Source organism: Aspergillus pseudonomiae, assembly GCF_009193645.1.
Source record: "Aspergillus pseudonomiae strain CBS 119388 unplaced genomic scaffold BDV37scaffold_17, whole genome shotgun sequence".
Taxonomy (NCBI): domain Eukaryota; kingdom Fungi; phylum Ascomycota; class Eurotiomycetes; order Eurotiales; family Aspergillaceae; genus Aspergillus; species Aspergillus pseudonomiae.
Genome location: NW_022476009.1, coordinates 368,644 through 391,510, shown reverse-complemented (window position 1 = coordinate 391,510; position 22,867 = coordinate 368,644). Strand labels below are relative to the sequence as shown.

The window sequence follows — 22,867 nt, the reverse complement described above, 5'->3', positions numbered from 1 at the left end:
CACTTGCGAGATTGTCCATCCCACCCCATCCTTGCTGAACGAAAGACTGCCGGCGATGCTCAACATGCACCGCTCTCGATTCGGGGTATCATCGACCTGCAGCTAACCCCTGGCAAGGATGGAGGCAGAGGACACGAGAGAACGAATTAGGCCCTTATGGGGCCAGTGGTGGGATCCATATGAAGCGAGCGTAAATTAAGATCGTAGCGGAAACCAGGCCGAACAAGAACACCGGATATGTGAACGCCTGGAAGATCATAGGGTTTTGTACAGCATAAGGAATGAAAAAAAACAAAAAAAAGAAATAGCCCCTGAAGGATTCAGGAAAGAATGTTTCTGCAGGGCTCAATACAGTTAGATCCCGGGCCAGCGGTTGCGCAGCCCTTCGGACCACCGCTGGTAGAGCACATCCGACAACTGCTTGGTATGCTCCATTCCGGGGACTTGTTGGCCCGGAAGGTTGGCTAATTGCGCCGGTTGCAAACTGGGCTCAGCTACTGCCGTGGATTGCCGCCGTCGGTGGCTTTTTAGGTGCGGGTTGTTTTGTGCCAAAACTAGACGTGGTCTCTGTGGGGATTCGGGTGGTGGAGCTGCCTGTGGGACAAGACCTGACAACTTTGGATCACTGTTTCAAAAGCTCCGTTAGCCAACGCCGATTCCGTCCGTCACGGGGAACCTGAGCTCGAAACTTACCCTTGAAGCTTTTCGTTCATGATCTTAAGAATGTGGTACAAGCCCTCGGGATCCACCATTTCAAGATCACTCCAGGCCTCTGCCAGCCGGGAAATCGCCTCTCGCTTTTCCTGGTCCCCAGTGGTCCCCAGAACCTCCTGGCAGGACAGTCCAACAGCTTTGCTGTATGCCCGTCGTCCGAGTTGCGCTTCCTTGCTGTTCGGCTCCGAGAACAGTGTCTTCGGGCTACTGTTCTCATCAGGTCCACAGGAGTACTGGGAGCTATACGAATTTTCGGACGGGATCTTGTCCGATACTCGACGAAACTGCCGGACGGTCGATGGACTGTTGCCAAAGGTCAAGTCGACGCCCAGAGGCTGCTTGATTCCACTGGATCGCCGCTTCCTATAGCTTCGCCGCGTGGAAGGACTGCGCTCAGGGGCCGGGGTTCGTCTCACCGCGGTATTAACCGCGCTATTCGTTGCGCTATTCGGAGCGTGCTTCGGCAGGGGCGGAGGGCTGGAGATGCGCATGTCGTTTATCATTTCCGATGTTTCGTCGTACAGGAAGTCTTGGGAGGCTAAGTCATTTTCGTCCACGTATGGGTCCTCCGGGATTTTCATGGTAGGTGCTTTGACTGTGTCAAAGACCCATCCGTCGTCATCCTTCAAGTGCGTGATGGTATTCCTAGATCACGATGTTAGTGGACATCGTGTGTAAGCCAAGTCAGATGCGCATACAAGGATTCAGCATAGTACTTGACATTCCGCGTCACCCCCCGTCCAGCATCCCAATCCTGTTTCCGATGGATCAGCTCTTGTAGCGCTTCGGTCTTCCCCGCATTCCGGATAAATTTATGTCGTAAAAGCTCTTTTGCGCTCGGTCGACGGTCCGGGTCCTTGGTGAGACATTGGGCGATAAAGTCCTTAAAGGTATTGCTGTATTTATCGCCTTCCAGTCGGGGAGCCGGCTCCTTCGGGATCAGAAAGAGTACTTTCATCGGATGAGTGCTGGCATGTGGTGGCTCTCCGTTAATCATCTCAATAGCGGTAATTCCCAGTGACCAAATGTCTGCCTTGTAATCGTATCCCGACTGCTGAATCACTTCTGGTGCCATCCAAAACGGGGTTCCGACGAACGTGTTACGTTGTGATTTAATATTGATCAGCTGTGCCGCCACGCCAAAATCCGCCAATTTGACCTTTCCGACATGTGAGAGAAGCACATTTGCAGCTTTGATATCGCGGTGAATCTTTCCTTCGCTGTGTAAGTAATCCAAGCCCTGTAACAGCTGCTGGCAGATAATGGCAACATGTGCTTCATTAAAAACGCCCGGTTTCAGCTTGTCCTCATTAGCAAAGTTCCGTATCAGACAATGAGCGTGTAAATTACCAGGTCAAGACAAGACCCCCCGCCTAGATATTCCATGACAATCCACAGCTTATGACCCCGAAGAAAACTGGCTTTGTATTGCGTCACGAAGGGACTCGCGCACGTCGCCAGCACGGAGATCTCCTGTTGAATTTCTTGGATATCATCTTCGCTTGACTCGAGATCGATCTGACAGTAGCAAACAAAGTCAATGTGAAACTCTTCGAATCGAAAACTGCACGCGGGGAACCTACGTGTTTGACCGCAACAATCTCTCCAGTCGACTTTTCAATGGCCTTGTACACGATTCCAAAACTGCCACCTAAACACGCAGAAACAATTAACCAATGTCACTGAGGCCATCCTGCGATGGTTGCAGCTTACTGCCCAACTCCTCCATCATCTGGTACTGGTTCGCCATATCGTCCGCCATGTTTCCGTATTTGTCGGCGCCTCAGGGGGCCACAAAGAAAATGAAAAATGAAACACAAAGACCAGAGATATCAGGAGACAATGAGCAACCCGTACAGCCAGCCAGCTAACCGTGTCCGGCGAGACCTTGGAGTTGAGCTCAATGAGTCGAGATTATCGACCTTGGGAAGGGCGCGGAGAGGGAAATCGAGATTAGAGTAATTTGGTTGCTCCCGTCGTATCCAATGGTCAGCTGCCGCTCTTTTCCATGGTTCGCGGAAAACAACAGGCGGTAGCGCATGGCAACCGCCGCCTGAGGCACCGAGTGGACCCCAAGGTTCTGCACGATTAGATAATGCCCCGCATGTGGCCTCAGGCTGCAGCCCGCAGCGGATTAAATTCCCGGAGACCGTCGGCCAATTGTATTATGCTCCAAGTGACCACCGAGGTACTCCACCATATGCGAGAGCATCTCAGAAAGAGCACGATTTTAGCTAAATACTAGACGACTGAACCTTGGCATCTATTCAATATCATAGCCGCTTTCGAGATACTCTTATTCGAAGTCAATCATTCCACTACTATGATCTTAATTCAATCCTTCTTCTTGAGCAAAGAAGGCCGGCACAGGTCTTATTGTGGGAGTTATAGGCTCATCAAGCAAGATCCCTTATTGATTGACATCGCTCACCGAGATCGACAAAGGTCAATACGGTCGTTTAGAATACCATCCATTACATCACCATCCTGAGCTAAAAGATCACCAGTAGCTTGAGCAACCACCCGACACATTGGTTGTAACCCACAAGTATTGGTAAATATCATTGTATGTCTTCCAGCCATGTTCACAATTTGCTCATCTTTGGGAGTGGCACTTCCCAAGCACCAAAATACTGTACTCTAAGCTCATAAGCAGAGCCTGTGAGTATCTCGCCTGTGTTGGGTCGAAGTCAGGATAGGTTCACCAACGTCTGATGAAAGCGACCTGGGCGAGCATTGCAGTGACAATTTAATAGAAAGTAATGGTAGCCTGTTATCAACTTGTTGATGCTTTATTGGCTGGGGAACAACGTGCCGGGCTCATAACCTATTGGACATGGGATGGGAAACGCTGTCGCAAAGGTGCACCTTGTTTCTTTCTTGCTGCGAATCACATCGAAGGCACACGATATGGAAGGGTGTCCTGTAAGGTTGACCGGCGTATATATAACATGAAGCAGGTCCTCACGGATATGGAAGAAGGCAGAGACCTGATAAGGACAATCCAACGCCAATCTGAGAGTTTTTGCGATTATCTTTCTATATCTCGTATTGGCCTCCGTTTGTGACTGCACAGTATGATACAGAAAATCCGAAGGAATGAATGCATTTGTACTGTAAAATGGATCGAACCCAGTATAATATAGAGACGACGATTGACCAACTAGAGCATCTAGGAGGGAGGCCCTTTAAATAGACAAATTTGTGCAGAGACCTTCAGTTTTTACAAAGAGATTCTATTGAACAAAGACCAGTAGCACCATCACGTGGCGTACCTTGTTGGAGAACACCGCCATTTTTGATGTTAACTGGGGTCCAATTGTGTTCTGGTTGGTTAGGGTAGGAGACGGACATAGTGGTGAATAACTGAGGATAAATGCCCTTTTTGTTTTCTTCAGATATAAAATATGTGCGCATCATAGAAGCAGTCTACAACGCCTATCGGTTCTAGTAGCACTTCTACATCGACTTCGTGAGATACAGGAGCAAACACGATAATTCTTGAACCCAATAAATTCACACTCTGTGGTATAATAACTTCTTACATCAATACAGAACGCAGCTGCTTTTAAAAAATAATCTAAATGTACTTGTAGGGGTTCATAATACCGTTCTAAGACAGGCGTTAGCTGTTGTATACACAAAACGAAGATCGAGGTACTTACTGGATCGTACAAATCCTTCAACTGCTTCATCAGTTTCACCATGGTCTCGTCTTGGCTGTAACCAATGAACTCCTTCTTTGCAATTCCCAGTCCGTGCTCGGCACTGATGCTACCGTTGCGCTTCTGGATCCACTCGTACACCCAGGGCTCAATGGCCTTCTCGACCTCCTTGTTGTACTCCCGCACAGAAATGTTCAAGTGCAGGTTCGAGTCACCCATGTGACCATAGCCAACAACAGCGCGGACAGGGAAGGAGTCATCGTCACCGACAAACCCAAGCTTGGTCAGACGCTCGCGGCAGTCCTCCACGAGCTGGTAGAGTTCGGGAAGAGGAATCGAGACGTCGTACTTGTAAGTGCCACCCAGATGGCTCAGAGCCTCGGTGATACCTTCTCTCCAGCGCCAGATACCCTGGAACTGAGTCTCATCCTGCGCCAAGACACCATCGGCGACGATACCCTCGCCCATGATGTGTTCCAAGAAGCTCTCAAGCTTGGCCATATCGTGCTCACCATTCGATCCGCTGGTCTCGACTACACAGTAGAAGGGGTATTCACTATCCAGAGGATTCTTGTTGCCAGTGGACTGGTGGACAAGCTGCTGACTGCGGCCGTCCATGAGCTCGAAAGCGGAGAGAATCTCAGAGAGATGAGACTTTGCCTCCTGGTGCGCCTGGCGCACTTGCTCGTAGCTCTCCACACCAAAGTAGGCCACGTTGACCGCCTTCGGGCGGGGAGGGCACAGGATGGAAAGTCCAGTGATGATACCGATCGTACCCTCCGCGCCAATGAACAGCTGCTTGAGGTCGTAACCGGTGTTGTTCTTGCGCAGAGTCGAGAGAGAGTTGACAATAGTACCATCCGCCAATACCGCCTCAACACCGAGGATGTTGCCATGAAGACTACCATACCGAAGCAGACGCAGTCCGCCGGCATTCGTAGCAGCATTACCTCCGATATGGCATGAGCCCTTAGCCCCCAAATCCAGAGGGAACAGATGGTTCCGCTCCGCCAGGTACTGATCCGCAACCTCCAGGATAACACCCGCATCAGCGACCAGGACTCCCGAGCCCTCGTCAAAGGAGCGAATCTTGTTCATGCGCGACGTATTGATGACAATCTCATCGAACACCGGCACGGAACCTCCCACCAATCCAGTGTTGCCACCCTGGGGAACCACCGCCAATTTCTTGTCATTACAGTACTTCAGCACCTGGCTCACCTCCTCCTTGTTCTGAGGTTTCAGCACCAGTCTTGTGTGGCCGCGGTACTTGCGCATCCAGTCACTGTTGAACGGCTCGATATCATCGGCGGCATCGGTCGTCACACCATCGATCACAGCCGACTGGGAGCCCAACAGCTCCTTGAAAAAGGCCACATCTTCGGCTGTAATCTCGGCAAACTTGGGGTCACGCTTGAGGTTGGGATACGCGCTGCTGGTGTACTTGATCTCCTTGGTCGCATTGACGGCGGAGGTGACGCTAAATGAGCGAGTAGCGAGGCGAGAAGGAGCACGGGAGACGATGGGCTGGACGAAACAGCGGGGTCTGGGCAGTCGAGCCCTCCGCAGGGCGACCGAGACGTTCCTGGCACTCGACATGGTGTGGTGGTTGGCAAGCAAAAAAGTGAAGGTTGTCGGCCAACGGCAGACTAAAAAGACTGACCGAACCGGAGTTGGCGCCGACTCCGGAGTTGCTCACAACATCCCGACCGAACATGGAAAAATTTCCGGCTGAAACAGTCGACAAGAATAATTTATATACGCTGTGTTTAGTCTTTACCTCGTATGTTTATTCATTAAATAATTCATTCTAGTAGGATAAACATATATACTATTTCAACAATTACCCTTCCGCGTGAAAAAAAAAAAAAAAAGGTACCAGCAGATGTATTGTAATGAGTGGGATATATATATATTGTTTGATATATCTTAAGTCTTTCCCTTTGAATCACAATCTTAATTATATACAAAATCTGTGAATAGTATACTTTATTCACTGACGCAACGTCCTGGAGATGGTGCTTCTTGTATCTACTGGGCTGGCAGAAGCAATTCTTATGGGTAGTTCGCAAATAGCCAGGTGAGTATCCATAGATATGTGGCTTGAATCACAGTGACATCTCCCCAACTGTACCGAAAACAAAAGAAAGAAAAGGAAGATAAGAAAAATTCAACAGAAATAAAAATAGAAAAGAGCCCATACAGAAAAGATAATAGGTCCTGGCCAGACTCTAGAACCCTACCAATATGAAAATCTCTATAGGATGTGGCCTGCAGGATTTGTTACTGGGTACATTGCAGCCTCGTATTAATCCATGGAAGGGTTTCATCGAAGCATTTTAACCCCGGTTGATTCAAGAAAAAGGTACTTTGCATTGTAAACGAATCACCGCTCGAGGCGGTTCAGCCAAATTTGGAGCCAAGAACCGCCATTGGGCAACAAGGTCCAAATAAGGAAAGGAGTCAGTCCCGATGTAAATAAATCGGCTCATGATAGAAAGTGCCTACTGTACAAACGGCACAAACATGAGAACATAACAGTTCCAGTTTCAGAGACAAGAAGTAACAACTACATCGTCATCATACATCGCAGCGGCCGAGTTCTTTTTTGTTTCCACTAAAACTGAGCGGAAAGCGGTTCAGGTTACGTCACTACTATTGTGCCCCGCAGAGTTACAAAACATTCTTGAACACCTCCAGCCAAACCTCCTTCCGTCATGACCACCATTGAGTCAACTTCTGAAAATATGTCGAGTGTCGTGCTTGTTACTGGTGCTACCGGCCTGCTCGGCCGGCAGGTATTCAACACTTTCAAGCACTCAGGGTGCTTTGTCGTCGGTCAAGGCTACTCGAGAGCCAACCCACCTACCATCCTGAAAGCCGATTTAGAGAACAAGGACGACATTCAGCGGATCTTGGACGAAGTAAAGTAAGTGTATTGGGAAGATTTGGTGTGAGGATGTCCCTCTTCGTGAATATGTGCTCCGGAAGGGATGTACGTATAAGAACAAAGAGCTAATCGTGGATGATACGCCACAGACCTCAGATTATCATCCATTGTAAGCTAAAAGAGAATCGTAAAATATCTCACGGCGAGAACTGACACGCACGTCTTAGGCGCCGCCAATCGTTCCCCCGATCTGTGTGAGCAAGACCCCGAGAAAGCGCGTCGGGTAAATGTCGAGGCTACGCGCATCCTTGCAGAAGAGGCCTCGTCCCGCGGCGCATTTCTGATTTACATCTCTACGGACTACGTGTTTCCCGGCACGGAAGGTGAAGCTCCGTATGTAGCTGATGCCGAAACGAACCCTCCCAACCTGTATGGCCAGCTGAAGCGGGATGGTGAGCTTGTGGTCCTGGAGGCGACCAAGGAGACTGGACTCGGCCTCGTGCTTCGGGTGCCCGTCCTGTACGGCCCTTCTGAGAATAACTCAGAGAGCGCGGTCAATTGTCTGATCGATGCGGTGTGGAAGTCTCAGGTTCCCGAGTCGAGCGTGAAGATGGATGACTGGGCCCAACGGTATCCCACCAACACCGAAGATGTTGCGCGCGTGTGTCGCGATATTGTCATTAAGTATATCAAGGAGCGGACGCGGTTGCCGCAGCAGCCCCATATTCTCCAATTCAGCTCGGAAGACCGTATGACCAAGTATGAGATCTGCAAGACGTTCGCGGAGGTACTCGGACTACCCCTGGATAGGATGATCAGGAATAAGCAAGGGAACGATCCCAACGGAGTACAAAGGCCCTATGATACTCATCTATCGACCCAGGGACTCAAGGACCTCGGAATTGATGTCCGGACTACGGATTTTGTCGCGTGGTGGTAAGTTGATATTAGGATCGTCGGTAATGCATGGAGCTAATGCGGAGAACCAGGCGGAAACATCTGGGCGCATACAAGAAATAAGCCGCTGCGATGAGCATTTTTGAATCACAGTTGGAACTTATTTGTGGAGACCGAAAGGCCTGTGTGTGTACCCAGGCACAGGCACTAGAGTATGACGCAGCGATCACGTACTGGAAAAGTGGCAGAACGTTCCAGACAAGTTGTAGCGGACTTGGTGGATATATGCTGGTGGAGTGGGTGTGCGCGATAAGTACTCACGATACAAAGAGAAGTGTCCATAAAGTGTCTATTGCATAATGGGAATAATGACGATGACATCAGAAATCAAAGATTTGTATTTTTTTTTTCTTTATTGTCTTCGTTTTTAAGGTGTAAAACCTGGAAGGGCAGCAGGACTAGTTTCTTGGGAGTCTCACCGATCCAACCGCAATTTCACGATTCTTCTGTGTCAGCCCCTAGAGTGCGATCCATACCAATTGACATCGCGGGTGCTTCCCCAGTGCGCTATGCCCTATTGGGTGGGGTTAATCTCACTTGGGGATGGCGCTAGACTCGAAAGGGACAACGGCAGTGACTTCGATGCGCCAAACCCACAAAACTGACCGTTCTTTCCTGATTTTATTGTCATCGTTGAATCCGCCCTGTCAGTATTAGTTGTTAATTTTAAAAAAATTCAAAAATAAAAATAGTACAGAAAAAAAGAGACAAAAAAGGTACGCATTCCTCACCTGTTCCAATTCATCTTCTCTTTTCTCCCCTACTCCCGTTCTCGGTCTCCGATCACATTCCAGATATTCCTAGGGCGAAGGGTACCTGAATAAATTCCAACCTCCTTACTGCGTGCAGCGTCGTGCCTGCGCCTTTGCCACCTGATCGTAACCTTTTTTACTCTGGTTTCGACGACAGTCTCGTCCTTCTCTCTCGCTCTCTCTCCACTCTCTACTTGCCCCCACCCCACTGCTGATTTGCACTATATCTCCGCACATTCCAGCCCCGATTGAGATTCTGTCTTCCTTGTTTCAATGCACCCGGCCCCCTTTTCTTAAAACTATCCACTGTGTGTACTGACTGGCGGGAAATGAGCTGGTCAAACGTCTTGTGAAACATACATGCAACGTTCAGGGGGTAACATTCAACGAAAAGCAGACCCATTGTTATTTCACTCGACCGTCCCCTCGGTGTGTCGATCCCTCTGTGTTTATTCTCTTGAGAGACCGCCTTGACCTGTGGTGCAGGACTAAGACTGACTCCGTTGAACTTATTTTCTACTTGCATTTTATTTATTCTTTTTGTACTTGGGCCGTCCTCTCTGGACCTTATTTGCGTGGAAGAATTCATTCGGTGTGAATTACCGATAACGCTTGTACTGCTGTGCGGACCCTTACGTGCGATGACTGCCGTGTCTCTGCGACGTTGCGAGGACTGAGAACCTGTGCGTGAAGCGAACCACCTACAATGACAGCGATGGCGATGGAAAAGCCGGAAAGTGTGGTGGCTGCGGGCCAAGGCCCAGTGCCTATGAAATTTTCCCGCTACCGCTCTGTGAGAAAGGCTGCGTCGCAAAAGCCACACGCAATGCACCCGCCACCGGTGTCGACTCTTCCAACTCTCCCTAGCGCATCGGGGCCCGGGCTGCAGGAGGGCGGAGCTGCAGTGAATGGGACAAACCCTGCGATCAAGAAGAGCATGTCGCGCTATCGGCGTCAGAGGGCGGCGACGGAATCTTCGTCTAACGCGCCTCCACTACCGGTCCCGGGGGACCGTGTCCTGGCCCACCGAGCTAAGCCACACGCGGACGCGAATGGTGGTGCCGTCCAGCAACCTTCACGCGGCAGCCCAGAAGATGCCAACCTAGTGGATGCATCGTACACTGCGACGTCGGCAAGAGCTGCGAACCGACGGAGGGCGTTCAACGTTCAAGAAACCGCGGTGAACCCGTTCCTGACCGACAGCGAGGAAGACGAGGAGGTGCGTCAAAAACATCGACAGGATGCGATGAATCGCTTGACCGGAGAGGATAGGAAGCCCTCAGCACCGGCTCCACATCGGAGGCACACGACGCGGGAGAAAGTCGTCAAAAGGCCAGAGGAGCGGCCTCCGCGCAGGAATGTAGAAGGTCTCGCAAGCCGGCGTACTAGCCAGGACTCGAAACGTCTTTCGAACAAGGAAATGCCCATGCCTTCGCGCTCGACAGACAAAGCAAACAAGGAGGTCACGGCGATCGATACCAGTGTAGGAAATAATTTCCCCGGGATTGATGCACCCGTCTCCGCAGTCAATGCCGGTGAGCGAAGGGTTGTTGTCCAGTACAGGAAGACGTCCCTGAATCTTCGGGTTACCCCGTCTACAACAGCTCATGATCTATTGTCCCTAGCCGCAGATTGTCTGGCGGGCGAGATTGACCCACCCAAGTTTATTATGATGGAGTCTTTTGGGGAACTCGGACTGGAGCGGCCCTTGCGTACATACGAGTGCGTTCGGGACGTCATGAACTCATGGGCCCATGATCAGGAGAACTCGTTGATCATTGTACCCGCGGCCAGCCTCGACGCGCTCTCTTTATTGGACTCGCGACACGCTCCGAGTGAACAACCCACGGAAGTGACGCTGCACATGTATTACTCCCAGCGTCCGCGCAAATGGGACAAGCGCTACGTCACCTTGCGGGCGGACGGACAGATCACTTTGTCTAAGAAAGAGCAAGGCCAGGATTCAATGAACGTGTGCCATCTGTCTGACTTTGACATCTATTCGCCCACGTCCAGTTACCTCTCGAACAATGTGAAACCGCCAAAGAAGATCTGCCAGGCGATCAAAAGCCAGCAGAAATCTAGCATGTTCCTGACGACGGAGAATTTTGCTCATTTCTTTTCCACCAATGATAAAGCAGTTGCCGATACATGGTACCGAGCGGTGCAATCCTGGCGCAGTTGGTATCTGGTGACAAAACTCGGCGCAGGCCTCCCAACGGACCAGGCCGATTCCCCCGTAGACGCAAGCGATGGCTTACCTGGTCACAAGAAGCCCTTCAAACCTTTGCTCAACTTGGATTCCCCTCTCAACTCTGGTGCGGAGAATAGCGACTCGCCGATCGATCGTGCAAAGGCGTCCAAGACTAAGGAACTGTTCTCCCGGAAGAAGAGCACACGAGAGCACGCGCCGCCTCCCTCATCGTTTCCAAAAATGCTCTCCGATGAAAGTGACTTGTCCGCTGCGCAGTCATCGGATGAGTCCCCTTTCGCCTCCGGTGGTCTGCTGGGTCGAACCTATAGTCAACGCCACCGTGCGATGAAGGAGAGGGAAGAAAAGGAGAAAAAGGCCACGGAAGAACCATTCACCAATGGCCTCATCGGTGCTGTGGATACGCGTCGTCAATTTGCTGGCCAGGGTAGTCGCGCTAATACCCGACCAAATAGCCGCTCGAATACAATGACGTCGGCGCACGCGCCGGACCCCAGTGCCATAGTCAAACGGTCGCAGTCCGTGAAGACCAAGCCGCTTGTCGATCTGACTCCTGTCTACCAAGAGCCTCCGCAGCACACTCGTAAAGGACGAGGGGTCACGGTTGAAGCTGGAAAGCCACTTGTGGCAGCTGCTACGGGACCGGAGGTCCCTGGTGGGATTGTCATTCCACCCGCGACGACCTGGAGACGACCGGAGCTGCCGTCGCCCACCACAGACGCTCGGACACGAAACCGCTCCAATACCAACCGCAGTGCCAGTAGCCAGCAGCGCCATCCGTACTCACGCACTGCGCCTACGTCTCCGGCAACTCCTGTGGACCCTTCGCAACCTCGCGAGGAACCGTTCATACCAAACAGCCTTTTAGCTCGTTCTGCGCAGGTCGCGGCTGTGCCTGGGCAGCCAAAAGGCCATGGAGTAGCCACTGGTGACCGGAACGCTTCGAAGCCGATGCTGGACATGTCTCCCGAGAACCCTTTTGCCGAAGGTAGCCTGCTTCGTGATTTGTAGCCTCTTTATTTGTTATGATGATGACTTGCACCATTTGTCCCCGCATTGGATGCTCATTTGCGGATGGCGTTGGGTTGATTTCTGTAGTTGACTGCATCTCGGAGCTTTTATTTCTGATTTATACCCAGATTTCCTGGATTTGTTCCGATGATATCCTCAGTTGTTTTTGCTGACCGACTGATCCTGTTTGCTAGTGACAGTTAAACTGACCAGCATTTAGTGGCTGACCATGACCCAGTATTCTGAATCCATGTACTTGCATGCATTGACTGTTTAAGTTGATACCCTTGAACGAACAAGAATACAAACATAAACCTATCTTTAACCAACCACAAACAATGCATACGTAAACACAAATCATCACCTAAACACACCACAAACATGTAATCAATCCAAACCACATATTACACCACCCAAAAAAAAAGATCAACTCCTAAACCCCCTCCACCTCTCTAACAAACCCCACAATGACCTCTGCCGTCTCCAGAGGTATACTATAAAACGGCGAATGCGACGCCCTCAACCTCCCCGTCCGGACTGGAAAAGGCGCACTGCTCCTCATCATGTCAACTAACATCTCCTGCACCGGAAGCCCCAGCGCCCGATCCTCCTCACAGAAAATATAAGCACATGGGATATCCCGCCAGGGCTCGTAATTGACACTCTCAGTATACGCCCCAATACAACTATGCGTCAGCTGCGCCTCCGCTTCAACCAGCATGTCGGGCGAGAGGTCATGGTAGAAAGATTCTCTCGCGGAGGTTGCCCGGCAATATGAGCCCTATACCGAATATCTCATTAACCGCCATACCAAACAAACCAACAGCAAAAATGATAAAGAAAACCAACACCAAGAGAAAACAGAAACTAGAAATGGAGAACCAGAACCAGAACCCACCTCCAAAACCATATTCGCAGGTCTATATTCCCCCAACACCCCAAAAAGGCTCTCTCCCCGGGGCACCAGAAACGCAGTCATATAAATCAGGAGTACAATTCCCCCCTGCAGACTCTGATTGGCACGTTCTTGCCTCCCGAGACCTTCGGCTGCGTTGGAGGTCACAAGGCCACCGTAGGAATGGGCGATTAGCACCACGCCTTTGCCTTCTTGGTCGATGAGGCGGGAGAGGGTCTGGCGGAGGTTGGTGGTGTCGTCGGTGAGGGTTTTGGTGGGCGGGTCGGCGCCGTTGGTGGGGTGGGCGATTGTTTGCGTTGGGTAGCCGGCTCTCTTCAGGGCGGTTTGGAGGTGGGTGAGGCTTGTTGGGGTGTGCCAGGAGCCTGGGCATAGAAGGAGGGTTGGGGGTTGTTTGGGTTGGGACATGGTTGGTCTGAAGGTGGGTGGTTAGAAGGGTGGCTGTTGGTGAATGGGAAGGTCAGGTTGGGGTTTTTATATCCATGGTTGTATGAAAAGATCAGGGAATTGAGGCTGGACGATGTGATTCACCGGGTGTACCGGCAGGTGTGGGATTGGATAGCAACATCTGTTTTTTTGGGGTCGAAGGGCTGTAGATTGAATTGATTTGGTCGGAGAGGTGAGGCTATGTTCACCATCTTTCTTGATCGATTAGGGTTCGGAATCCGATCGTACCTGGAATACGAACCGGCCAATTAAAGAGAGCTATGTGGGGTGTATATTACTCTATGGGTACAGAGTAGTACATGACGTTTAGATGGAAAGTTGTCCTAGCCAAGCGCTTAGGTCTTATACCTCCAGTTCAATGTTTGCCTTAAGTAAATAGATATAGATTGTACGCATTAGATATATCTGTACTTCATATGCATGAAACCTCTAGCTAACGCCAAACCCCGGGCAATGTTGACTAGATATGGTTAAGCCAGGTTTTGTCAGGCTCTGGGAGGCACGTATGCGGTCGGAAGTGTCATCAAGGGTCATTCGATGGATGTCTATGCCCAATGTCTTCGCCTCTGATACATCGAGTTCATGGGCTTGCAAGGCGTTAATTGTTTCCTCTAGCTGCAAGGGAACGTGCGTCGCTCGAGGTGCTCGGCTGTCTCAGACATGTTTCCTACTAAAGGGTTTGAATTTGAAGAGGGGGTAGCCTGGGTAGTAGACAAGTTAGATGTTTGGATGCGTATGAATGTTTTGTTTTATCAAATGGTGGAGCGTCGTTGCCCGGCGACGCGCCAAGACATTTTACTTCGCATCTCTTTTCTTATAGTTGAATGTTTAATAGATTCAATATGCCATACTGTGAAGTAACCACGGCGCGTATACCATGCATTAGTCTTCTTAACAACAATAGGTTTCACAGCTGATTCCTGTATCCAGATGAGCTATTACGACGCATTTAGCGCCTGTTGCAACCCAAACCATAAGCGCTGGGGGAGTAAAAATAACTCCTAGCTTAGTCGCACGTTTCTGAGTCCTGCATTGATAGGCTACGGTCACAGTTGGAAATCGACGTGTATCGGGTTAGTGTTTCAGCCCCCGCCAACTTGAAGCCGAAGAACAAGGCCAGACCACAATGTGCCATCTATGCCATATTATACTTTGATTGACCGGTTTCTAGGAGTTAATGTTGACGCTACATAGTCTAGACTAATATAGTATCCCCCCGTCACTAATGCTCAAAGCCAAATTGCATGTATTCCGAGACACTTTCACCCTCACACAACAACTTTAAAGCGATCTAGAGAATCTCACCAAAGCTATGTCGAGCATAAACAAAATTTCTATCAATGACTTGACTCCCGAACACCTTGAAGCATTTACCCAGACACTACACAATGTTGTATCGAGCGAGCCTACACAGCGAGCTCTTGCACAAGTCGTTGATGGGATATGATCCAGAGTCTCCACAAAGCCGCGTTCGCCCTTGGTACGCTGAAACACGAGGCATCTACTCAACCAATAACCAAGTCACCGTAACTGGGCTAGGAATAATACTCTTCCGGAACAAGCTCTACGCACCGATAGATAGCGATCTATCATATGTCGAGGTAGGGATTGATACGCTGGAGAGCTGGAGAATTTGCGACCCATCTCACGGCCGTTGGTGCTTTGGCTTTCACAACTCGTGCTGGAGATTGCTGCTCCTTAGGCTCGGTCATGCACAGGATGGTTACTTGCACAACGAGACGGTCGTTGTAGAGTCAATCTTTTATCAACTCTGTTGCACTCCTTGCCTCGACTACTCCAGCTTCCAATGGAGTCACGACGATGGGGGCGCTGCGCGGACACACATATTGTACGGACGGATACAGGCAGTGGATCTGAGCTTACCCTTCTACACTGACCCCTTTGTCATTCCTTCCATGGATGACTTGGAAGCAACCGCACCCGAGGGCAAATATTACCCCATCCAGCGGGTCAATGGTGTCTGTGGTTCCTCTGCGTCCGATGGTGGGCGGCATCCACTCCCATCCCATCATAACACTATAGTAAAGATGTGTGAAAGCGTAGACAGACCTAACCACCATATCTTGAACGGGCTCTCACCCGAGCTGAGATTCGAGATATTTTCCTATTTATCATTTAACGAGCTGCTAAATTTGAGACTCATTTGTCGTGAACTAGCTCTACCAGCAAGACTCAATACGTTGCCCCAGTCATATTGGCAGAGTAGGTTTCTTCTTGGTCAGGAGGCTGACTTTGTTTTCCCACGTCTTACGGATATACGGGACTGGTGTCGGCTTTACTCTGGGACAAGGGCATCTCTTAACGCCGAACTCCTGCCCTTAGTCAATCGAAAGAGGATCCGGTTGCTATTGGAACCTATTGCTGCTCTTGTGGACCTAGAGGGTCCTCTGCGAAATGGTCCGTACGGATCTGCCTTTCATCCGGCGCAAGGTCAAGACGGCAGCCTTCAGCTATTCGATGGCGAGGGTGCTGAAAGGCCGGCTCAAGCCGTGCACATACTTGGCTCTTTTTCTGGTCAGCTGGTCTCTACTGGCGCGAATAGTACCTTTGATGAGGGATGTCGTGAGCTTTACCACAGGACCCTGTCATTTTTGGCCCCGCGCCAGCAGCATCCATGGCGGATAGGTATCTTAACTATCCGAATCGGCAGACAAAACTTTATATCTGGACTAAACTTATCTCCCTCGCGAGGATGAAATGTTATTGGTGGCCTAGTCGGATATCACAATCCGGTGCCTGAGAACTGGATAGAGATACCGTCCACACCCGACATCAGAGTTATTGGTGTGGCGCTTTGTGCGGAAGGGCTGAAGGCCATCAAGCTTATATTCCGAAATTCAGATACATCGGAATGGGTTGGTCATAGCAATGGCCCAGGCATCGCTTATGGTACACTTGACATTCCTGATGGGTGTCACAGAATTCATAACGGTTATGCGAGGTGACTGTACAGTATACCCTGCCCCAGGTGCATGGACATCTCGGAGGCCGGACGGCACCTTCGGTGTCCATAACAGTCACCTTTTCAATAACGGACAGTGGTCCCTCTCTGAGGATTTAGTACTCTATACAAGGAATCTTAAAGATTCCCGACTATAAATGAGCTACGAAAGTAGTAGAGGAAAAATCAAGAATCAGTCTCTGTCCATAGACTATTTACTATTGTTTTGCCTACGTATCCTTACCTAGTCGACAGGTCTTCTACCCTGATTAGTAGATAATCTTAACAATGGGACAAATTGGTGTTACCTGCTAGTAGGTCTAGATCACTTCAAGATCGTATCAATCAGCCTAGGCAAATTAACAGACCAGCCTGGAGCTTCCGTCGAGCTTCCTTCTGAGGGAATAACTGTTTCATCTTGTTTACTGTCGCATTTGTGGACACCGCATCCTCCACCACACGATAATTTGAAAACTAGCCCTCTCCTACCCTCCCAGCCTTCCAGGCCTTTTGAACCACTAACTAATATCGACTTTGGTGGCACAAGAGCCTTGCTTCTCGCCTCTTTGACCAGGCGTACCTTCTACATGACTTCTGGTCCTTATCCACTCATGGGGATAGAGGTATTCCATTCTGATGGAAAGTCTGTACTTTTTGGCTCCAACAGTGGCTGCAGTATCTCCCTTTTTGTCGCCGGCTCCCAGGGAGAGCGTATCGATCGAATCTATATTTTAGAAGCCAATCGCGGATGCCACCCTGCCAGTGGCCTAGGTGGCATAGAGGTCCCTTCTACCCATTCCAGACTCCTTGATGTTAGGTGTTAACTCTGATTCAGGTTTCAACAAACTATGGAAGAACTGCCACTTTTGCCCCTCTTCAATGCCGACTGAACGCTACTGTCGACCCAGTTCCCATTTTGCCGTCAGGAAACACCATTACCGGATTTATTGGTCTTGAGTCACTATGCCGCGGTGGTATACCCAGATCTGAACGGCATTTGAGCCGAACGCGGTTTATCCGAGTCGGCATCCAGTCCCAACAGTGTGATGAACAACCGATGGCTCCTGCTATTCTGGATCGCGGATGCCATCAAATACCCGATGATCAGGTTCACTATGACCAAAAGTTCTCTCATTGTATAGATGGCGCGAATGCGGGCAACTATCAGACCTATGCGTCACTAAAGAATGTCCGGAGAATTCAGGCATCTACAGGCCTCCGCGGCCGATCCAGGTGCCCTAACCGCATATCCGGTCTAAAGATCGATTACTATAGCCATCCAACACCAAATGTAGCAGGACAATGGATGAATGAGCTTGATGAAGGCTTCGAACTCTCACCAGCTGAAGAAGTCCGATCGTTGACTATCTGGCTCACTCCAGTAGGTTTCTCTACTGAATGCCCGGGGCTGGAATTGGGCCAGGTCACGGCCATACATATTGAGACGAGTTGTTCTCGTAGTGTGACATTCCGCTCTCCGGACTTTGACTCCCTTCCACCCGCAAGGATGCACCATCAGTACCAAGGTAACTCTGATGAGAAACTAACCGCTATCTCATGGATACTGAATGTATCCTCTGATCGCGTCCCAACATCCATTTATACGAACAGAAGTCAAAAAAACTCACATACTGGTCCCCAAACCAGAACCACCCTTTGACTTGGTACGAAAGCTGTACTTCGAAAAGGAGAATGGCGACGGCTACATAGAGACTATAACGACAGCCGAGGCTTACATTCGAGGCCGGGCTATTATCGAACTTGCTTTCGTCTATCCATCCGGCACAAGCGCCAAAATAGGTGATTTCAATACCGACACGCGTCAAACAATTCAATTTGCGGGAAATACTCGGATGGTTGGTTTCTCGGTTGCGGTTGCAGAGCACGACCTCATCGAATTCGAGTTTGAGTTTGAACAGGATAACCATCCTAGGTATACGAAGCTTAGTCTTTCTACCATGTTACCAGATGATGCAGCCAACACAATGGGATATGACTGGCGAGATACATCGTGTAAAGATGGGACATCTGCAGAAAGCCATGAGCGACTCTTAGCACGTGACGTGGTATTTTCACCCCCAAGCCAGTCAAAGCTAGTTGGTATTTATGCGGGCTGCTAGGAGCTCTCCCGCGTTGGAGCAATATACGAGTCCAGTATTCCTCAATAAATACAAAGAGGGCTCACTGGATGTTGCTTGAATTCCACTCTGTATCTGTCACCTACAAGATCATGATCAAAAGCGAACATACGTGAACAGACATTTACTATATGGAAATGGTGCCAAATGCGGTTTACAATTCTAGATCTACCATATTCCACCTCACCAATCAGAGCAGCTCCTCGAGAAATGAATAGTGGCTCTCCTACTGAGTTCAGAAGCGCATTATGTAAATTAGATTCACATCTCCCAACTCCACAAGGGTTGAACAGATTCCCTATAGCTTAGGAAACCGGTGTCATCGCCGAAGCCCGTCCTTAGCCACAGCAGGTAAGCAGTTCACAGGAAGAGCCGCAGGTAATTTGACAGGAATCTGATTTCCCTGCAGCCCTCTTGGTGGTGTCCTCTACCGTCTGGATAAGTTCCGGTTGCACAATCGCCGAATGGATACCATAGCTGTGGAAGCACTCGTTCATGGTCTTGGCAAGTTTCACGAACTCTGAGATGCGAATATCGGGCAGGCCGACGTGTACGGAAGCCAGAGCCTTTTCCTGGTTCAGGCGCCAGGCGTGCAGCTCGTGGACGGATGAAACCTCGGGTAACTGACAAGTTATTGCAAGGTCAGAAGGCCTAGGCATGGGACACAGGGTGGTAGGGGATGTTTCAGGGTGGAAACGTACCAGTTCAAGGTCATGTTTGACATCGTTCAGATCGATTCCCTTTGGAACACTGTCCAGCAGAATAAGTCCGGAATTCCTCACTGAATGAAAGGTTAGCCCGCGCAAGCGTACACGTGACCTAAAATGGGTAGCACAAACCGAGGGGGACAGATGTTCCCATGATCATGAAGGCGATCGCCATACTAATGGCCGGGTCTGCATAGTACCGGGAGGCAGAACTGGTGAGCCAGATAATCAAGGCAGAAATAATGACCCCGACGTTATTGAAGGCATCGCCAAGGACGTGGATGAAAACACCGAGCAACCCGAGATCGTATCCCTTCTTTTGGGCTTGGAGGTTATTATGTCTATGGCCGGTATGGAAGGCGTAAGCCTGTGATGTTTCTTCAGCACTCTTTTCATCTTTCACGATTGGCAAGACCCGTTACCTCGTTTATCCCGCTCTCGGCGCTTGCATCTAGACTTCCGCCGGGGATTGTATCATGGGAATGGCTGTGTTCTGAGTGAAGGGAACACCGTCAGTTAGTCTCTGTGCAGATGGGGAAGTTAAGGAGAACGAACCGTGAAGGAAAGACGCGCTCAGTATATTCAGCGCAAGCCCAACACAGCCGATAATAAGGACCAGCTTTGGACGCTCAACCTCTGAGCTATCTGTTAGCTTGCTCTGGGATTTACAAATAGTTATTGCATACCTTGTGGGCTGATAAAGCGCTCGATGGACTGTAGGAAGATACTGACACCGAGGGCGAGAAGAAAAACACCGTTGAAAAACGCCCCCAGGAGGCGAGCTCGCTGCCAGCCAAAGGATAGGTCTTTTGGTGACTCCTTCTTCGATGATATCTATCTTGGATTAGTAGATCTGCATTGTGGAAACTGCTAGACGTCATACCTTCACAGCAGCAAATGCCACGATGAACCCGATGATATCATTGAGCTGCAGATATTAGCACAGACATCACTCCCCGACACGGAAGACCCTTCCGACGAACATAATGGAATGCGTCAGCCACCAGGGCGAGAGATTTCGTGTAAAATCCAACTAGTTACGGCAAGTGAGGAAGGCATTCAAGATTCAGGAGGGAAGGAATACCTGAAATTTCAGCAATGAAGAAGCAAAGTGAGATACCGATCACAAGCGAGAGACGCTGTAGCTGCGTCAAGTGAAAGACCATAATGAGAGATATACCCGCAGCTTGGAAAATTTGAGACTGAAGTGGAAGACTCAACAGATGGGAAAGAGTGAAGGGGAAACGGGCTCGATCAAGTATTTTAAAGCCTCAAGGGAAAATTCTCCGGTGTTCGACTGCCCAATATTAATCGGATTGGGACCGGGATTGTCCTCAGCCCACTTTCAAAGAGCGATTCTAGTGGATTCTCCGCGAAGATCCACGGGTGTTATTAACTTGTCAGGTTTTGCCAAGCAGCTTTGAGCGAATATGTGTCATAGCAGAAGCGTCACTGAACTCAAATTGCCACGGACACTTGGGTATAACTGATGTTCAATTGTATGAATCAATGCTTGCTGATAAGCTCCCTACTTCCTATATACACTTGAGAGATATTGGATGTCTCCGGACAGCACGCTTAGAAAGGATTCTGGAGGACGTGATCAATAGTAGTGCGTGATATTTGCCTGTGCTAGGCTTCGGGTGTCAATGTAACTCTTGTTCAATCGACCCGAATCTCTCCACAGGAGCAGAATGCAAAGTACACCTGTGACCACTTGTACGCGGTCGACAAAATGTTTGAAAGGCTTCGTTTAATTTGCCGGATCAGTGTGTCATAAAAAGTTATGCTATGTTTTGCCTAGTCAGCGGTGCAGCTGGGAGGGAATTAGGTAATCTGCGCTATCCTCTTTGGGCCCGACGCGAGGACCGATGGGTGAGAGACCGATAGAATGGCTATTCTGCAGTACAGGGAACGGGATCAGACCAAGTACAGTGGGATTGAATCAGATATAGATCCAGGTAGGGCTGAGAAGGCGATCTGGGACGTTCAGATAAAGTTAAGATCCAGGAACCCCCCACCGATTTAATCTGGAGGTCCGCCAATTGGGCAGAGTCTGTCCCCCAAGGTCCTCACCCTCAAGGTCCTCACGCCAAGACACCGTCCCATATTTCAGTGGTTTGGATCCGAAAGACAAAACACAGGGAAAGAACACAGGGCAGGAGCTTGAAATAATGCTATTGCTGGGACTTTAAGCACTCGTGCGCTCTGTAGCATTTTCCTAGAATAAATGCTCGTTCTCTTCGTAAGAGCTGGTTGATCTCCGCGACTGATATTTAGGGCTGGCTCCTCTGGTTCAGCGACTGGCAACAGTTGAGCCAACAGTTCTGTTACTATCCCTCTTCTTGGTAGGGGAGGTTTATATTATTCTCTAAGCTCTGGCAATGATACCACAATTGGTCAGGATACGAGCTATGATGGGTTAAAAACAAGTGTGATTGGTGCCTATTTCCCATATTCTGCAGACAAAGATGCCCATGGCAAGTCCTAACCACATAAATCTGTCTCAAATGGCCTGACTAACACACTCATGCTGGTCTGCATTTGAGATGTCAAATTTATCACAGAGCTTTTGACTACTTCCTTGCTGGATGATAAGGCGACCGCGGTTCCCATAGTGTTGGACTACGCGATCGCAACAATATATTCAGGGTTAAAATAGCTGGTTCTTTCTCGCTGTTTCCAACCAGTCGTCTTTTCAACTGATAGAAAATATACCACTCCTTTAGCACATTCAAAAGTTTCAGCCATGATATCTCCGAAAAAGTTCGAGTTTCCACCATTTGTTGTCGATTGATCATTGATCAGCCGACCGGAGTAGAACTCGGTGTTCACAAACTCTGAGATATCAGGATGCATACGGTACTGAGTGCGAAGCATGATGTCTGGTAGTCCAGACCGGATAAATCTTTCAAAAAGTGATTACTTCTCTGATGCAAGGAATTTGTTGCGGCCTCTGGACGTGATTATGGGGGGCAATTGCGCATCGTCTCCACTAAGCGCGATTTTGTTTAGTGTACAATAATAACAAATCAAGGGAATTAGACACACAGATTCATTGTTCTGTGATGTCTCTGCTATGATTAAGATCTCAGGCAGAAATCCCCACAATCAGATTCGGCCAGCGGCAGATGCTGTACAAAGCACGACTGACGCCTCTTGGAGATAAAACTCTTGAAGCTGGGTCCATGAGCGCTTTAATGCACGGACATTGGACTGTTCCAGGTACACCTACCAGAAGATCCAGGGAATGCAGGGAGATTGAAGGCAGAGTAGAAGGGAGTTGAAAAGAAACAGGTGGATGTGGAGGGTTCTAGAACATATCTGGTATGTGAAGTGAATACAGCCGACTAAAAGCTGGGTAGTAACTGTTTGCCTGAAATGAAACATAATGACTTTCTTCCAAATTCCATACAGCTCCTGAATGGGATGGTTAGTATGGTCCTTTCCTTTGTATTGAGAATCCATAAAACACCCCCCTTTCACTTTTCTCCTCTTT

General features: G+C 49.5%; 6 protein-coding genes across 6 annotated transcripts; 3 read left to right on the top strand and 3 right to left on the bottom strand.

Annotated features, from left to right (window-relative positions):
* Positions 1-354: 354 nt before the first annotated feature.
* BDV37DRAFT_270016 (Pkinase-domain-containing protein) lies at positions 355-5,978 on the bottom strand (the record flags this gene model as incomplete). Its single annotated transcript, XM_032084475.1, has 9 exons — positions 355-625; positions 694-1,359; positions 1,413-1,963; positions 2,065-2,232; positions 2,298-2,365; positions 2,428-2,496; positions 3,622-3,729; positions 4,376-5,567; positions 5,601-5,978. 9 exons carry the CDS (start codon positions 5,976-5,978, stop codon positions 355-357), a joined length of 3,471 nt encoding a protein of 1,156 aa, XP_031943731.1.
* A 936-nt stretch (positions 5,979-6,914) lies between these two features.
* Positions 6,915-8,291, top strand: BDV37DRAFT_64357 (dTDP-4-dehydrorhamnose reductase family protein). The gene is made up of 3 exons (XM_032090993.1): positions 6,915-7,308; positions 7,419-7,438; positions 7,497-8,291. The coding sequence occupies exons 1-3, from the start codon at positions 7,097-7,099 to the stop codon at positions 8,207-8,209; spliced, it is 945 nt and encodes a 314-aa protein (XP_031943730.1). The 5' UTR covers positions 6,915-7,096; the 3' UTR covers positions 8,210-8,291.
* A 1,393-nt stretch (positions 8,292-9,684) lies between these two features.
* BDV37DRAFT_270014 (uncharacterized protein) lies at positions 9,685-12,201 on the top strand (the record flags this gene model as incomplete). The annotated part of the gene is made up of 1 exon (XM_032084474.1): positions 9,685-12,201. The coding sequence occupies one exon, from the start codon at positions 9,685-9,687 to the stop codon at positions 12,199-12,201; it is 2,517 nt and encodes an 838-aa protein (XP_031943729.1).
* Positions 12,202-12,417: 216 nt separating this feature from the next.
* BDV37DRAFT_64369 (alpha/beta hydrolase) lies at positions 12,418-13,540 on the bottom strand. The gene is made up of 2 exons (XM_032090994.1): positions 13,100-13,540; positions 12,418-12,982 (listed from the first exon to the last, which is right to left on the bottom strand). The coding sequence occupies exons 1-2, from the start codon at positions 13,520-13,522 to the stop codon at positions 12,635-12,637; spliced, it is 771 nt and encodes a 256-aa protein (XP_031943728.1). The 5' UTR covers positions 13,523-13,540; the 3' UTR covers positions 12,418-12,634.
* An 863-nt stretch (positions 13,541-14,403) lies between these two features.
* On the top strand, positions 14,404-16,527 carry BDV37DRAFT_292303 (uncharacterized protein; the record flags this gene model as incomplete). The annotated part of the gene is made up of 5 exons (XM_032089154.1): positions 14,404-14,431; positions 15,014-15,429; positions 15,529-16,071; positions 16,102-16,207; positions 16,298-16,527. The coding sequence occupies 5 exons, from the start codon at positions 14,404-14,406 to the stop codon at positions 16,525-16,527; spliced, it is 1,323 nt and encodes a 440-aa protein (XP_031943727.1).
* A 2,211-nt stretch (positions 16,528-18,738) lies between these two features.
* Positions 18,739-20,954, bottom strand: BDV37DRAFT_243137 (cation diffusion facilitator family transporter). The gene is made up of 9 exons (XM_032081399.1): positions 20,453-20,954; positions 20,352-20,401; positions 20,252-20,296; positions 20,055-20,202; positions 19,924-20,004; positions 19,791-19,861; positions 19,501-19,735; positions 19,363-19,442; positions 18,739-19,284 (listed from the first exon to the last, which is right to left on the bottom strand). Exons 1-9 carry the CDS (start codon positions 20,532-20,534, stop codon positions 19,000-19,002), a joined length of 1,077 nt encoding a protein of 358 aa, XP_031943726.1. The 5' UTR covers positions 20,535-20,954; the 3' UTR covers positions 18,739-18,999.
* Between the last annotated feature and the right edge of the window lie 1,913 nt (positions 20,955-22,867).

Coding starts and splice junctions, on each gene's coding strand:
- BDV37DRAFT_64357 (XM_032090993.1), top strand. CDS start 7,097: ATGACCACCATTGAGTCAACTTCTGAAAATATGTCGAGTGTCGTGCTT. Junction 7,309..7,418: donor CGGATCTTGGACGAAGTAAA/GTAAGTGTATTG, acceptor GATACGCCACAG/ACCTCAGATTATCATCCATT. Junction 7,439..7,496: donor ACCTCAGATTATCATCCATT/GTAAGCTAAAAG, acceptor CGCACGTCTTAG/GCGCCGCCAATCGTTCCCCC.
- BDV37DRAFT_64369 (XM_032090994.1), bottom strand. CDS start 13,522: ATGTCCCAACCCAAACAACCCCCAACCCTCCTTCTATGCCCAGGCTCC. Junction 12,983..13,099: donor CTGCGAATATGGTTTTGGAG/GTGGGTTCTGGT, acceptor TATTCGGTATAG/GGCTCATATTGCCGGGCAAC.
- BDV37DRAFT_243137 (XM_032081399.1), bottom strand. CDS start 20,534: ATGGTCTTTCACTTGACGCAGCTACAGCGTCTCTCGCTTGTGATCGGT. Junction 20,402..20,452: donor CTTCATTGCTGAAATTTCAG/GTATTCCTTCCC, acceptor TGCCGTAACTAG/TTGGATTTTACACGAAATCT. Junction 19,285..19,362: donor TCAAACATGACCTTGAACTG/GTACGTTTCCAC, acceptor ATAACTTGTCAG/TTACCCGAGGTTTCATCCGT.